The following is a 14,439-nucleotide window of genomic DNA, read 5'->3' on the forward strand; positions in this document are numbered from 1 at the left end:
AAAAAGTGTAGTAATGGCCAAACAGACTGTTATAAACTTTTTAAAAACCTGCATAAATATATACATTGTGCTCCCGGGTCCAGTTTTATGAAATCAAAACTAGGCCCAATGAAGCTGGGACGACATGGCATGTCATTTGCTTTTTGAGGTTTCATCTAGAGAGATGACCTTTTTTAGCCAATTCCTCAACAGATATTTTGAAACACATGATGGTAAATATTGTACACCAGGCTGCCCCACACTAAGTACACTAGTGAGAATACAAAAAGTAACACTGATGTTTTTTTCCCCTTTTTTTCTTTTTTCCCTCTCCTCAGTCCTTATATTGTATTGGCACATAATGTCCCTGCCACACTCGTATTATCCAGATATGTATCTGTATATGTTGCCAAGGCTGTTAGAAAAGTCTGTTGCTTTTTTCAGTGCAAAATCCATCCGCTCGTCTCCTTTCCCTGTTTGCATTTCTTAGTTGTCCCACCTTCAGACGTCGGTTTGGAAGTCTCCCTCCTGGACGTCTAAAGGAAGGTTGACACACTTCAGACCTCGGTTTGGAAGTCTCCCTCCTGGACGTCTAAGGGAAGGTTGACACACTTCTCCCACTCTGCAGCCGTCATCTCCAGTGAGTCCTTGGTGTCACATTCTAGTACATTCATAGTGGCGTAATTCTGGTACTCACAGGCTGGATTGTAGCTCTCCCACGGGTTCTTGTTTGGCATTGCCTTGTCCTGTGAACATGGGTGTGATATTAGTAGCATGACATCTTCTAGGGCCAAACTCATACTTTTATTTAATTAATTTAATTAATTTATTAATTTATTAATTAATTAATTAATTTATTTATTTATTTATTTATTTATTAATTTATTTATTTGTTTATTTAATTACTTACTTATGTATTTATTTATTTACTTACTTATTTATGTATTTACTTATTTATTTATTTATTTATTTATTTATTTATTTATTTATTTATTTATTGATTGATTTATGTATTTAAACATTGCCCTGTACTGCATCCAATCCTAACTCATGCTAATTGAAAGTAATGGTATAATGCTGTGAAAGCATCAGCTAACAAAAGGTAATGGTAGTGTATTACATGTGAACAGAATTCATTCACAATAATGCATCGTTTAAGCCTATAGGCACTGACTGTGATGGAAGTCTGTAAGGAAGGGCCCTTTGTGTTCATGTATGGTAGGTCAGCAGATGAGCTGCAGTGAGGTCTTGAACTGAGGTAAGATCGACCAAGAGACAATATATTCTGTGACTAGATTTGGTTAAAGTTTGAACCAAATTTCTAACTATCACATATCTGTAATTGATCAGCTTGATTGATGTGGGTACTGACTTGTTCCTGGTGTATCAGCAGCCAGCCTTTGCTCACACAACGAGGCAACGAGGCTCTGAAAGATGAACCAAGGCTCTGCCAGAAGCTTTGAACCAAATTTCAAATCAATCCTATCTGCAATTTAGCAGTGATCTGACTGCAGCAGTGAGGTTTGAACTGAGGTAAGATAACCAAGAAAAAGTATTATGTGAATCAATTAGATTTAGGAAAAAAAATATTTAATTATATATAATATATTAATATAAACCGGTAAAAACACACTTACAAAATGAATTCACAATAGTGCATAATTTAAGATCTAAGTATGCATATGAATTCAATCACAAAGTAAAAGAATATGCTAATCATTTTGCTCTGACATTTTATATCTTATTATATCTTATTATTATCTTATATTTTTTTACCTTGTGATCTTTTCTTTTTATCCATTTTATGTAAAGCACTTTGAATTGCCTGTGTATGAAATGTGCTATATAAACAAACTTGCCTTGCCTTGAACATGGCAACAATATTACTATCATGGAGTCGTTCCCCCAAACCCAGAAACTCTGCTACTGTAGACTATATGAGCTTCATCTGTGAACCATTGATCTGAATGTGCTCTCACTGACAGTCCCACAGACTCTATTGCAAATAAGGGAGAGAAGCTGCTCGCACTCAGAGAATATAAAATGGTTACTAATGTCTGCAGTCAGCTCTGCAGTAGATTCATTTGGGGGGGGGGGGGGGGGGGGGGAGTGAGGATGTAGTTATCGTTTTCTATACAAAAGTCCTTGCAGTGGTAACTAAGCAACAAGCAGCAAAATACATTGTGCTGTGGGGGTGATTGAAATGTGAGTGAAAAAGGATTCCATGCAGCCAAACAGCTGCTGTGTAGGCTGACAGTGCCTATATACACACAGACAATAGTGTGGCTCTGTTTCTCTCCAATTGCTATTTGTTAGGTTCAAGACACAAAGCATTGCTGCTTGTCTGAGATGGATGGAGCCTGGCAGGCCCATTGTCTGCAGCTGCAGCCAGGTGTGGAGACGGATCATTGGACTTTGATTTGGAGCCGGGTCAGGCAGAACTAAGAAGAAGCCTGAAGGTTGTGTCTTCTATGTGACAAGTTACAGGAAGAGAATCCCCCCACACACACACACACTTGTTAATAGCAAACTCAAGGGCATCTTTGTATAGATGTTGATAGATTAAATAGTGGGCCATGCGTTAATGGAGTCATGACTGGGTTGCTGAGTAGATAAATATGCATGTAAATCAAAGTGCATTCATGACCTTGCATTGGAATGGGTGCACTGTATTGCAACTGGATTACCAAAGGTCCTCCTTCCCTAAAACGGGGCCTTGAGGGGCCAGCCCTCCACACTAGCCCCCACTCTAACCCTCCAGTCCCCTGCCAGCCGCTGGCACCACGAGGTATAGCAGGCTTCCCTTCCACATGAATGCATTAGCTGGAGAACTGCTCATTTGCACAATCACACATTATGTGTCCTGCACCGGATATACAGCAGAAACAGGCTATTTGGATGCCATTCTCTCTCTAATTGGCTGACAGCCACCCCCATGGTTTCCTGTTACTCACCATGCTGCCCATATTTGGTATGTCTCGAAATCGGTCCAGGGTTTGAAATTTCTGATTCAGTTCCTGGAACAGCTCCATGTGTCTTTTCCTGGTGTGCATGACTTTCTGCAATGGCAAGGTTTGTTTTTTTTGGTATTGAAAGCCAATAATGGAAATGCATCTTCCTCTCCACCCACTCTGTTCAATTTGTCAGTGTGTCATATGGCAGTTTACTGATAGGCCCGGTTTGAAACAAATCGTTTTGTCTCTGCATATATACGTGTAACTGCCAAAATGAAGGAAACACCAACATAATGTGTTCAGCGAGGTTGTTGGGACACTGAGCCTCCAGAACTGTTTCATTTGCATCGGCCAGAGTGTCTGGAGTCATAATTCTGCCATGACAGTTTGATGTCATGATGTCACGATGTACATCATCTGATGTAAGCCTAAGGTAAGGGGAATGCTGCTTCAGGTGTTGGAGTCAAACCCTGGCCCAGGCCTAAACCAAGCTAACATCATGCAGCCCACGCCTGACATGCCAACACTTTGGGAGATTTGCCTAGAGAAGATAAGAGTCCCTACTCTTCCCTGTGCGTGTAGTAGAAAAATAGCAGGCTATTCCCCCGGCCACCATCGTGCAGCACCTGGCTCCAGTGCAGATTTCAGCTAAAAACAAGGTGTAAAAATGACATCTTTTCATGTCAACTTGCCTTCTGGGCTTCTGGAGACTTGGATTACGCCAGGTGAGCAGTATGGAAGCATTTTCTGTTTGTTTTTTTCTGTTGTTTTGTTACATTTTTGCTCGTGTTACCGGGGGAGTAAGCTAGCTAGTACCATTAACTTGGGGGTCGCTATTTTTCTACTACATGCACAGAGAAGAAAAATGCATCTACAGTATCTTCTCATGACTATCATCTATTACTATCATCTACAGCACACATGGGCAAAATGCGGCCCCAGGGCCGGACCTGGCCCTGCCTGGACCACCTCAATCCGGTCCCCAAGGTCCTCAAAGAAAAACAAAACAACCCCAAAAAACTCAATGAAGGGCAGAATTATGTTAATAAATCTCATCTGCTACACTACAGCCATTGGATTTGTATCACTATTATATCAGGAGATTAACGAGAAATTACCAATCACAACGGGAGAGAGAGGTAACAATAGGGAGACTCCCGCGACAATCAGGTGTTGGCAGGTATGATCTCCAATGTGTGGCCCTTCGCGTGTTTTATGTTTATGTCAGTATGGCCCTCTGCCCACCCCTGATCTACAGTATCTTCTCATTACTATCTATATCTACAGTATCTTCTCATTACTATCTATATCTATATCTATATCTATATCTATATCTATATCTATATCTACAGTATCTTCTCATTACTATCTATATCTATATCTATATCTATATCTATATCTATATCTATATCTACAGTATCTTCTCATTACTATCGGGAATATGGCAAATAGGTGAATCTCCCAAAATGTTTGCATGTTTCTTTAACAGCTGCCAGAAGCCTTAATTTGACACGTTTCCTTGACTTTGTAAGTTTGTACCTTATATATAAATATATATAACACATATTTATATATATATTATATATGCAGCAAAGCCTGATTAGACAATGCAAAGGAAATGCTGAAACCTGTCAAAGGGGATTGGATTATGTGTTTGCTTCTTTGGTTTGCAAGCCAATATAATCATTGTTGAAACCAGTGGTAAAATCAGATGTGAAATGTGCAAATGACTTTAAAAGCATACATTTTGGAAAGTAACGTATAGTTAATGGATGTCGGAGATGGAGAAGGACAAAATGTAGATGAGAACTGCTGCCTTGTTTGTCAGTTGACAGCCCTGCTTTTACCTTAACTACACAGCATATCAATCAATCTTGTGGAGTCAAGCCTGTGTAAAGTCCAATAAGCTTAAGTGCCACAAAAAGTCACAGTAAATCAAATGACAAACACAACTGCAAAAAATGGCAACTGCAAAAGCTAGATGCATATACTTAAAAAAAGAATAACAATAAGGGGGGGAATGCCTACCTCAAAGTCCATATCAGAATATCGTGACTTTCTTCTCTGTAAGAACAAAACATGAGGTTATTAGATTTTAAATAATCAATAAGTTGTGTAGCCTACATACTACATCTGTAGGCTACATACTACATCTGAGCCTACATACTACATGTGAGCCTACAAACTACATCTGAGCCTACATACTACATCTGAGCCTACATACTACATCTGAGCCTACATACTACATCTGAGCCTACATACTACATGTGAGCCTACAAACTACATCTGAGCCTACATACTACATCTGAGCCTACATACTACATCTGAGCCTACATACTACATCTGAGCCTACATACTACATCTCATACTACATCTGTAGGCTACATACTACATCTGAGCCTACATACTACATCTGTAGGCTACATACTACATCTGAGCCTATATACTACATCTGAGCCTACAAACTACACCTGAGCCTACAAACTACATCTGAGCCTACATACTACATCTGTAGGCTACATACAATGACATTCAGTGCCTATATGAAAGGAGGGTCACATCAAAGGCACAATTTGTGGTTTCGGACCCTCAGCACCCCTTACATGCTGAGTTCCAGATGCTTCCATCTGGTCGGCGGTTTAGTCATCCAAAGACTAAGACCAACAGATTCAGGCTGTCCTTCGTTCCCTCTGCCATTAGGTTTTTAAACAACCGAAAGTCGTAGATGTCATCGTGTCTCTTGCAGGTAGAGAGACTTTTCTTTCCATGATTTATGATGACAGTGCAGGTGATTTAGATCTATTCTGTGCTGTGTTACTGTATGTATGACGTATGTATGATGTATTAATTTGTTGCCTATGTGTCGTGTCTACTGTCTGCAAAGCGAATTGCCCCTCGGGGACATTAAAGTTTTTTAACCTGAACCATACTACATCTGAGCCTTCATACTACATCTGAGCCTACAAACTACACCTGTAGGCTACATACTACATCTGAGCCTACATACTACATCTGAGCCTTCATACTACATCTGAGCCTACATACTACATCTGAGCCTACATACTACATCTGAGCCTACATACTACATCTGAGCCTACATACTGCATCTGTAGCCTACATACTACATCTGAGCCTACATACTACATCTGAGCCTACATACTACACCTGTAGGCTACATACTACATCTGAGACTACATACTACATCTGAGCCTTCATACTACATCTGAGCCTACATACTACATCTGAGCCTACATACTACATCTGAGCCTACATACTACATCTGTAGCCTACATACTACATCTGAGCCTACATACTACATCTGAGCCTACTACATCTGAGCCTTCATACTACACCTGTAGGCTACAAACTACATCTGAGCCTACATACTACATCTGAGCCTTCATACTACATCTGAGCCTACTACATCTGAGCCTACATACTACATCTGTAGCCTACATACTACATCTGAGCCTACTACATCTGAGCCTACATACTACATCTGTAGCCTACATACTACATCTGAGCCTACTACATCTGAGCCTACATACTACATCTGTAGCCTACATACTACATCTGAGCCTACTACATCTGAGCCTACATACTACATATGTAGCCTACATACTACATATGTAGCCTACATACTACATATGTAGGCTACATACTACATCTGTAGCCTACATACTACATCTGAGCCTACATACTACATCTGAGCCTACATACTACATCTGAGCCTACATACTACATCTAGTACTCTACTAGTACTCTACTGTACATTTTAACAGTATAGAAAGCAGCTCTGAACCCTCTTTTTTCTCTCTCCCCAGATTTTTCTCCCATTTTCTCCACAATTGTACTTGTCCAATTCCCCCTGTTGTCCCGGTCATTGCTCCGCCCCCTCTGCCGATCTGGGAGAGTTGTAGACTAGCACATGATTCCTCCGATACATGGGCAGTCGCTAGCCACTTCTTTTCACCTGACAGCAAGGAATTTCACTGGCAGGACATAGCGCGTGGGAGGATCACGCTATTCCCCCAGTTCCCCTCCCCCCGAACAGGTGCCCCGATTCACCAGAGGAGACTAGTGCAGCGACCACGACACATACCCTTAATCCGGCTTCCCACCCGCAGACACGGCCAATTGTGCGTATGGACACCCGGCCACCAACACGGGGGCTCGAACCTGCGACCCTCGTGTTGCTAGGCAGGGAATCTAAGCTCTGAACCCTCTTGAGCTTCGTACACCTGAGCATATTATGTACCTCTAAGGAGCTCATAGATATGGTGGACCCTGTCTCGCTCCTCGAAAGCCCCGCACTCTCCTCCATCTCCGCTAGGAAGTTCTTAACCGCCGTGCGAGGCTCAAAGGGCAGGTTCTGCACGTGCTCGGGAGCGCTCGGGTACTGCTGCTCCAGGTTCACGTTCATGTGGTCCAGGCCCGACGGGCTGATGTTGAAGTCGGGGCTCATCTTGTAATGCATCAGCCTCTCGTGGGGCAGCGTGTCCATGGTGATGTTCATCTTACTGTCCTCCTTCAGGAGGGTGGGCATGTTCCCAGACATGTTCCCGGGCCCCCGGGGCATGACAATGTAGTCTGTCTCCATCATGGGGCCCTGCGCCGAGTGGCCCTCCATCATGTGGCCGTGGCCCATGTCTTGGTCGCTCTGGTCGGTGCACAGGTAAACCGTGCGGCGCATGTCGGCGTTGCTGTCGGCCATGCACTGCTCTCCCAGATCCCCCACTCCCAGGGGCATGTGCAGGGCCGAGGGCTGCTGGATCATGACTTTGGAGATGATGTTGCCGGGTAAGGTGGAGTAGTTGAGGCCCTCGGGGAGCTTCTCGTCCTGCTCGTCGTTGAGGGAGATGCGGGAGAGGGTGCCCGTTATGGTGGCGCCGCGACAAGAGCCCATGTCTTTGTGGAGAGCTGCAGGGCAGAGTGATGCAAGGGTTAGTGGCAAATACTCAGAATTCCAGACTTTTTCACCAATTTAGCTCATTCTACCTGTCACACCAGACACCCATTTGACAATTTATGACCCCACATTTTTACAAAAATGTCTTGTATGTATATATCATCAAAATGTCATTACTTTTATTTCCAGAAAAATTGAAAATCTTTAGTGGCGACTTTATCATGTACAGGCTTATAAAATTGTAACCAATAAAAATCGCTTTTCTTTTTACATTCCCAACTGCTCCTTCCCATAAAATAAAACTGCCTTTCTCTCCCATTGGTTTACATTTTGATGATGCCTCCCTGTGTTATATCCTGTTTGAACAGGAAATAGATCACATTAAGGAAGCAAGATACTCTCAGAACATTGTTCCATTGTGACTTTCAAAGGGACCTACTGTATTATAATGTTGGATGTTCATATTAAATGTTTCATATGGTGACCCTTTATTACATATTTGCTTGATCAATTGTGAGGCAGTAGTGTTTGCTTTCAACAGAGAGTTGCTTTGCTTTGAGCCCTAAACTTAAACTTGTACCCACACACATCTGTCTACTATTGTTGTTGTTGTTTTTTGGTCTTCTGTTTTCTGTTTGTCCCCCTGGGGTGGGGTGGGGATAGGGAGGGGAGAAAAGGTGTTTTCCTGCACTTCTGTATTCATATCTGTTTAATCTGTGAAAACTAATATATAAAGTGGTAAAAAAAAAAAAAAGTCCAACGTTTCAAATAATGAGGTAAAATTATGTGAAAATGATCCCCATTAGAAAGAAAATCTGGATTTTGACTGCTCTGATCAAGAGGTTATGAGAGTTGAACAAAAACACGGATCTAGGTGAGGTCAGATAGACCAGGATTACCTTATATGGTCATTGCTCCAGGGCCCTGTACTGTTCAAACCATACCCTACCAATGGGATCCTGGAGCCAGCCTTCAGTGTGTGATGTCACAATTCAACTAGCAGACTTTACAGGCTGTCCTCTTCAATGCACACAAATTAAAACACTATATACAAATTAACACTACATACATGTTATACATGAAACCCTTCAGCTCTCACTCACAATGTCAAAATATAAGCGATGCAAAACTAGTGTTCCACTCTTTTTCATGGTCGTTTCTACAAATGGAGTGTTTCAGACAGAGGCTGGACTGAGCGGCTGCACAAAGGGAAAGTACAAGATAAATACAGAGATTTTTGATCTGCGAATCATTGTAAAGCTACTCTAGTATAGTCCCAGAATAAAATGATAAATTATATATTCTCTCCCTTACATTCTCCCTTGACCCCCATAATGAAATCGGGGGAGGGACCTTACAGTATGGATCGTCTGTCCATCACACACAACATCTCCTACCCAAAGGCTGCCTGCATCATTTGTGTTGGATGACATGTTTACTTGTCTTAACTTGCTAATGACCACCTTGTAAAGCTTCAGATATTCTAATAGAATATCTGAAGATCATAGATATATACAGTATATGCTATCTGATCAGAAATAGCCTCTGCTTATAAAAACACTCGGCCCTCCACCACTGGGCATTTTAATCTTTGCCTCATGAGTCAGCAGGGATTAGCTTGTCTATTAAAAGCCTGCAAGGAGATTACAAGGATACAAAGATCTACAAAGATCTACCACTCGCCTTTTTGTTTCGAGCTCGTTTGCTGTGGAGGAGCCACAGGAGACCGTGTCTACAACTAGAATTCATCATGAAGTGGGCTTTTGATCAAATGCATTATTGATACGTAATGTAGGTGTGAGGCTGTAAAATATTCCCTTTGCCACCGGGACTGGCAATCATTTCAAACTATGTGAATCCAGAGAGCAATCTGTTAAATGTATCTCTACGACTGCAGCTCTATTTCAGTCTGAATCTGGCCATGAACTATGAATGATACCTGTCTGCTCTGCCTATTCGGATCGGGTGTTTCCACCGTTTAGTTGGGTCCAGAACCTCATTTAGGTGACCGTTCTCTGGCTAAGATGTTTTGTGATTGATTGGACTTCTATGACTTCTTTTTATACAAATAGCCCCCAGGTCTCTCCCAAAATCGTGGCCACATCTTAACTTCCCATTCAAAAGTGACCTTTTCACTCTACTGGATGGCGGCCATCTTGGATTGCTGGGTCACAATGATGTCCTAACATCAAACTGATGTCAAAATCGGAATCCTCGTGGTCGACTTGCACAGAGAAGTGTCTCCATACATGATTCTAGGTGCTCTGGTTCAAAAGTATTTTTCCCCCAAGATGGTGCCAGCGGCCATCTTGGATTTCGGCCCTCTACCTGGGATTTTTGGGAGGGACCTGGGGTCTTTTTGTTGTTGTTGTTCTTGTTTTTTAATAAAAGGTCCATAGAAGTCAAAACATCTTAGCCAGAGAATGTTCACAGAATTGAGGTTCTGGACCCAACTAGATGCTCTGAGGGAGTGTACTGCATGAGTAATTCTGGGCCAGAGGAGCATTGTGGTCAGACAGCAGCTCTCCTGCCTAGATGATGGAAAAGCCATTGTTATTCACTTTTATGGGCATATTTTCCAGGACACATAAAACCCACTACTGTTTGAATGGTTTTCACTTACATTTCAATTTCAACAACGCAGTATATCCGACAAATAATGTAAATGTCCAACATCTCTCTTTTGTTTTGTTCTCAAATGAAATTCAGTGTGTTGATAGCTGTGAAAAACTCCTGTGGGGGTTATTGGTTGTTATTAAACTGGAGCTATATTTTCTTTTCTTTTCTTTTTTATATTGTCTTTTGGGCTTTTAAAGGCAAAGCGGACAGGAGACCATCTCTTCCTTACCTGATCGGCAGGCGATATCCACATCTTTCTCGAAGTCGGTCTGTAGGTTCAAGACAGTCAAATGATCAGTACTGCCGTAAATTATAAATAATCCTAAAAATAAGTCAGTTTGTGTAAACTGCATATCTACAAAAATATATTCATCCATATCTAGTAGTGCCGAACAATTAATCAAAATCGCAATATGGCCCACTGCAATTGTCAAATAGCTGGAGGTGCAATATTTATTAAAGGTGAAATGTCTGTTAAAAACACACACACGCAAACACCATGTTAAATTAAATATTATCGTGCTGCGGAGACGTCCTGGCCTACACATCATATCCTACAGACTTAAGAAAATGTCTTTGTTTGGTACAGATCCCTGCAAAAATCACACCATAATCATTCATATGCTTTTCAATGAAAATGAGAACGATGATGTAAAAATTATCATTCCACCTAATATCCCAAATCATATCGCAATCAGTCAAAATAATCACATTTAGATATGGTTTCAAAATCATTCAGCCCTGATCTATCCAGATAGCCAGATTAAGCTCTATATACTTTTGATACTGTTTCTCAGTGCTTCCCCAGGAAAATACAAAGCCAATTTTTTCTCTGCTTCATCCTAACAATATATCAGTGAAACATCATATATATATACACACACACACACACACACACACACACACCACACATACACATATACTGTATGTATATATATATATATACACATATGTGTATTACAGCTGCTGTTGCTAATGCTGCAATTACAATTTTTACATGGATGTTTAGCTGATGTGTGTATATATATATATATATATATACTGTGTGTGTGTGTGTATATGCTATATATATATATATACAGTATATATATATATATATATATATATATATATATATATATATATATATATATATATATATATATACACACATCAGCTAAACATCCATGTAAAAATTGTAATTGCAGCATTAGCAACAGCAGCTGTAAAGCATGTTGTGCTTGCTGTTAATGACTGCATTGAAGCAGGGCGCCCTGGCACCATTCTGCTACTGTGAAAACTGCTGCAATCGGAGGGATATTAGAATACTAATGGGCGATCATTGCTATGATGTGCCAGTGGCGTTGTGCTAGATGAAGAGGATCGCTGTCGCATTTCAAAGGTCAGTCAGAGAACAGTCCTCTATTACCCTGTGAGAGGCACACATGGCAAACATGCTAAGTTCAATCAAATATAAATAGCGGACTGGCTTAGGGCCTAAGAAAACCAACTGCTGTCATTTATCAGAGGGTCAAGTGTCTCCACTGCATGTAATTACAGTTTCACCAAAGCCTTATCTGGTAAATGATGAACCTGCAGGAAACAACGCTTCATCTACAGTATGAGAGGGCGTATTAAAGGGAATAATAAATAGGGGTGTCACGATACACTCAGTTCACGATACGATACGTATCACGATACTGGGTTCACGATAACGATACGATACGATACGATTTTAACAATATTTTTTTAAACTTGAATAATGACAATATATGACTGGAAAAGTAGTATTTTATTTGAAATGCACAAATACAAAACATGCTGTTGTGGGAAATTGTTATTACAATAACAACTAGAAAAAACATGAGATTGGAGATAAGGCTTATCTTGAAATAGAATGAGTTACACCGTCACTTAGATTTACTTTGAACTAAAAGGTTTCTCAGCAGTATAAATTCTCATTATGCATCTTCAGTTTTTCTTCAAACTCAAACAACAAGACTTTTCTTAATCTATTTTTTATGCATCTTCAGTTTTTCCTGTCAAGTAAACAGTTTTGCCAGAAACTCAATTGAATGGTTTCTCTCCTGTATAACTTCTCATGTGTCTCTTCAGAGACTTGTTCAACTGAACTACTTTCCACACATTGAACTTCAACAAACAAAGACGTTTCTTAGTCTATTTTTTGGGGGGGGGGGGGAAAGTTTTTTTTTTTTTTTTTTGCGATATGAGATTTCATCTCAACGATACATATCGTGACGTTTTACTATCGCGAAATTTCGTGGGACGATATATTGTGACACCCCTAATAATAAACAATGGTAAAAAATGCATCGGGAGCAGAGACGTTAAATGAAGGTCAGTGGAGAGCAGGGAGGTATGCATGCACATCATAAATAAGCAGGGGGGAAGTAAAGAGGATCTAATGGTTACAGAGAACTGGGGCTAACGCTAACGCTGACTACCATTATCTGAGCATGCGCATTAGGGGCTAACACTGTCTACTATTATCTGAGCATGCGCATTAGGGGCTAACACTGTCTACTATTATCTGAGCATGCCCATTAGGGGCTAACACTGCCTACCATTATCTGAGCATGCCCATTAGGGGCTAACACTGCCTACCATTATCTGAGCATGCCCATTAGGGGCTAACACTGCCTACCATTATCTGAGCATGCCCATTAGGGAAGGTTCCTGTTGCGTCAGCGTTCATTGGGTCTTGGCAGTTTCGGAGCCGACATCTGAAAGCATCTTGTACCTAAAGACAGAGAGGATCAGTCAGCCTGCCATCACCTGCACAACACTGCATATCACCTCTAGTTTAGACTAAATAACACAATGCTGCATATCACCTCTGGTTTAGACTAAATAAGACAATGCTGCATATCACCTCTGGTTTAGACTAAATAAGACAATGCTGCATATCACCTCTGGTTTAGACTAAATAACACAATGCTGCATATCACCTCTGGTTTAGACTAAATAACACAATGCTGCATATCACCTCTGGTTTAGACTAAATAACACAATGCTGCATATCACCTCTGGTTTAGACTAAATAACACAATGCTGCATATCACCTCTGGTTTAGACTAAATAACACAATGCTGCATATCACCTCTGGTTTAGACTAAATAACACAATGCTGCATATCACCTCTGGTTTAGACTAAATAACACAACGCTGCATATCACCTCTGGTTTAGACTAAATAACACAATGCTGCATATCACCTCTGGTTTAGACTAAATAACACAATGCTGCATATCACCTCTAGTTTAGACTAAATAACACAACGCTGCATATCACCTCTGGTTTAGACTAAATAACACAATGCTGCATATCACCTCTGGTTTAGACTAAATAACACAATGCTGCATATCACCTCTGGTTTAGACTAAATAACACAACGCTGCATATCACCGCTGGTTTAGACTAAATAACACAATGCTGCATATCACCTCTGGTTTAGACTAAATAACACAATGCTGCATATCACCTCTGGTTTAGACTAAATAACACAATGCTGCATATCACCTCTGGTTTAGACTAAATAACACAATGCTGCATATCACCTCTGGTTTAGACTAAATAAGACATGCACTCTGAAAAAGTTTCATCATTGCACATTTTGTTATTAGGAGCATAAGGTAGGGCTGGGCGATATGGACAAAATCAAATATCAAAATATCTTTTGACCAAATACCTCGATATCGATATTGCGACAATATTGTAGAGATGACTATTGTTGCTTTCACAAAATATTTACACGAGATTTTTGATAAATAATCATCAGTAATGTGGATCTAATGACTAAGTGGGTAAAGGCAAATAATAGAGCAGCTAGGACAGTCTGGTAAGTTCAGAAAATGGCATCACTTTACTGTAATGCAGCCTTTAAAACCAGGAAAAGACAACACTTATACCATATCACCATATTATGATATCCAAAATCTAAGACGATATCTAGTCTCGTATCACGATATTAATACAATAT

The 14,439-nt window shown here is 40.6% G+C and overlaps 1 protein-coding gene across 1 annotated transcript in view; it reads right to left on the reverse strand.

Moving 5' to 3' along the window:
- Positions 1-536: 536 nt before the first annotated feature.
- adgrb3 (adhesion G protein-coupled receptor B3) overlaps positions 537-14,439 on the reverse strand; it is a gene marked incomplete at both ends in the record, with an annotated part of 218,598 nt that continues 204,695 nt past the window's right edge. Inside the window, 6 exons of the mRNA XM_083658277.1 lie at positions 537-725; positions 2,934-3,038; positions 4,962-4,997; positions 7,192-7,853; positions 10,691-10,730; positions 13,106-13,201. Of these exons, the coding sequence (XP_083514403.1) occupies positions 537-725; positions 2,934-3,038; positions 4,962-4,997; positions 7,192-7,853; positions 10,691-10,730; positions 13,106-13,201 (1,128 nt within the window). The remainder of the gene's footprint in view (positions 726-2,933; positions 3,039-4,961; positions 4,998-7,191; positions 7,854-10,690; positions 10,731-13,105; positions 13,202-14,439) is intronic.

Source organism: Poromitra crassiceps (genome assembly GCF_964638095.1).
Source record: "Poromitra crassiceps genome assembly, chromosome: 22".
Taxonomy (NCBI): Eukaryota; Metazoa; Chordata; class Actinopteri; order Beryciformes; family Melamphaidae; genus Poromitra; species Poromitra crassiceps.